Source organism: Habropoda laboriosa, unplaced genomic scaffold, assembly GCF_001263275.1.
Source record: "Habropoda laboriosa isolate 0110345459 unplaced genomic scaffold, ASM126327v1 scaffold447, whole genome shotgun sequence".
NCBI classification, from domain to species: Eukaryota; Metazoa; Arthropoda; class Insecta; order Hymenoptera; family Apidae; genus Habropoda; species Habropoda laboriosa.
Window position 1 is genome coordinate 658,030 of NW_017100624.1, and position 1,600 is coordinate 659,629.

At 32.9% G+C, this 1,600-nt stretch overlaps 1 protein-coding gene across 1 annotated transcript in view; it reads right to left on the reverse strand.

The window, feature by feature from the left end:
- Positions 1-746: 746 nt before the first annotated feature.
- LOC108576753 overlaps positions 747-1,600 on the reverse strand; it is a 110,210-nt gene continuing 109,356 nt past the window's right edge. Inside the window, exon 6 of the mRNA XM_017939809.1 lies at positions 747-853. Coding sequence (XP_017795298.1) covers positions 747-853 — 107 coding nt within the window. The remainder of the gene's footprint in view (positions 854-1,600) is intronic.

Sequence of the window (1,600 nt, forward strand, 5' to 3'; positions counted from 1 at the left end):
AGAAATCTTTCGTTTTACAAGTCGCGAAACGATCTATTTACAGTTTATAACTGTAAGTGCAAATTCGGTCAGACAATATATTTAAACGACTCAGTCAGAATTTTCCAAGAAAGATCAATTTTCGACACTGCTAAGTATTATCGTTTGCAAATTTCTGACTTCGTTTTACGCAGGTTTATTTTTATTCGTACGGACGTCAGAGAAATTTTTTAACTGCGTTTTAGGTCGCATAAAAATTCACACGGGACATTTACTGTTAAAAATTTAAAAGGGCAAAAAGAAAAGAGATTCAAAATTGACACGATTTTGAGATATGTCGCTAAAAAATTTACAGAATGTACGGTAGATTAATAGAAAGTTGGCGAAATATTGGCGAAGAGAAAACTGAAATATAAAAAAACAATTTTAGAGAATTTAATAAAATATTTTAAGAAATATGAATTTGATAAATTTCTGGAAAAAATTAACCCACAGTTATGCATTTTTGGTCAAATTTTCCTGTGTTAATGAAAACTCTTCCAATTACCACTGGAACCGTGAATATTTCGTAGATTCTTACCCAAGGCTAACGCGTTTATAAATACGAAACAAGGTGTCCCAAGCCCTGCTCGTGAAAACCTTTGAATCTGACCCATGATTATCGAGAAAACGCATCGAGGCATTCTCGCGGAACAATCGTATTTATAATTAGCGTTTGCACAGGATATTTCAAGCTGGCTGGTAATAAAATTTGCAATTAATTGTGATCAAGTTTGCAGCTGATCACAGCTGCTCGTGCCTTTACCTTCGTCATCCTCCTTCACCGTTATTTCTGGCGGAAATCCCCTTGGCAAGGACAAGGACTTTAACTCACCTGTAACAGAAAAAAATACGAGGGCACGGTTAATGACATTTCTCCTTTAATCGCTAAAAAAATTGTCCGAGGATGTTCCGCGTAAATTTTAATTTGAACACTTTCTAACGATAGAATTTACGTTGAAATCTAATTTTACTGAAAAGTTTCTTGAATTTTAACTTTGAATTTCTTCATTTTTCTGAAAATTTAAATAGAACTTACGTTGAAATTTGATTTTATTAAAATTTTCTTCGAATTTCCTTTCTCTCCGAGAATTTAAACTTTCGAATAATAGAATTTATGATGAAATCTAATTTTGTTAAAAGATTTCTTAAATTTCCTTTTTCTCTGAAATTAGCAAATAGGAATATTTAAAGGAGATCAAAATTTGTAAATATAAATTAATTTACGAAAGTTCCTACAAAATTACACTTCTTAATAACAACTGACAATATTACTAAAAAATTAGAAAAGTGAACGATGTTACACAAATGGACATAAACCTAAATATACATGCACAAGGACTTAAATTCTACCAAAAACACCATTACAGGTCATAGAAAATACTAGCAAATACCATGTCGCAATACAGTATACAGTAAATTCACTAGAAGAGTCAGTAAGTTTAGATTCTACAAGTGACAGTATAGATGGTCCTACGCCTAGGTCTGCGTCATTGCTGCACCCATGTTATCTCGCTCTCAGTCAGTCAACCCTGTAACACTACACCAGTCGGTTTCCTTTACGAGATTACACGGCTCGACA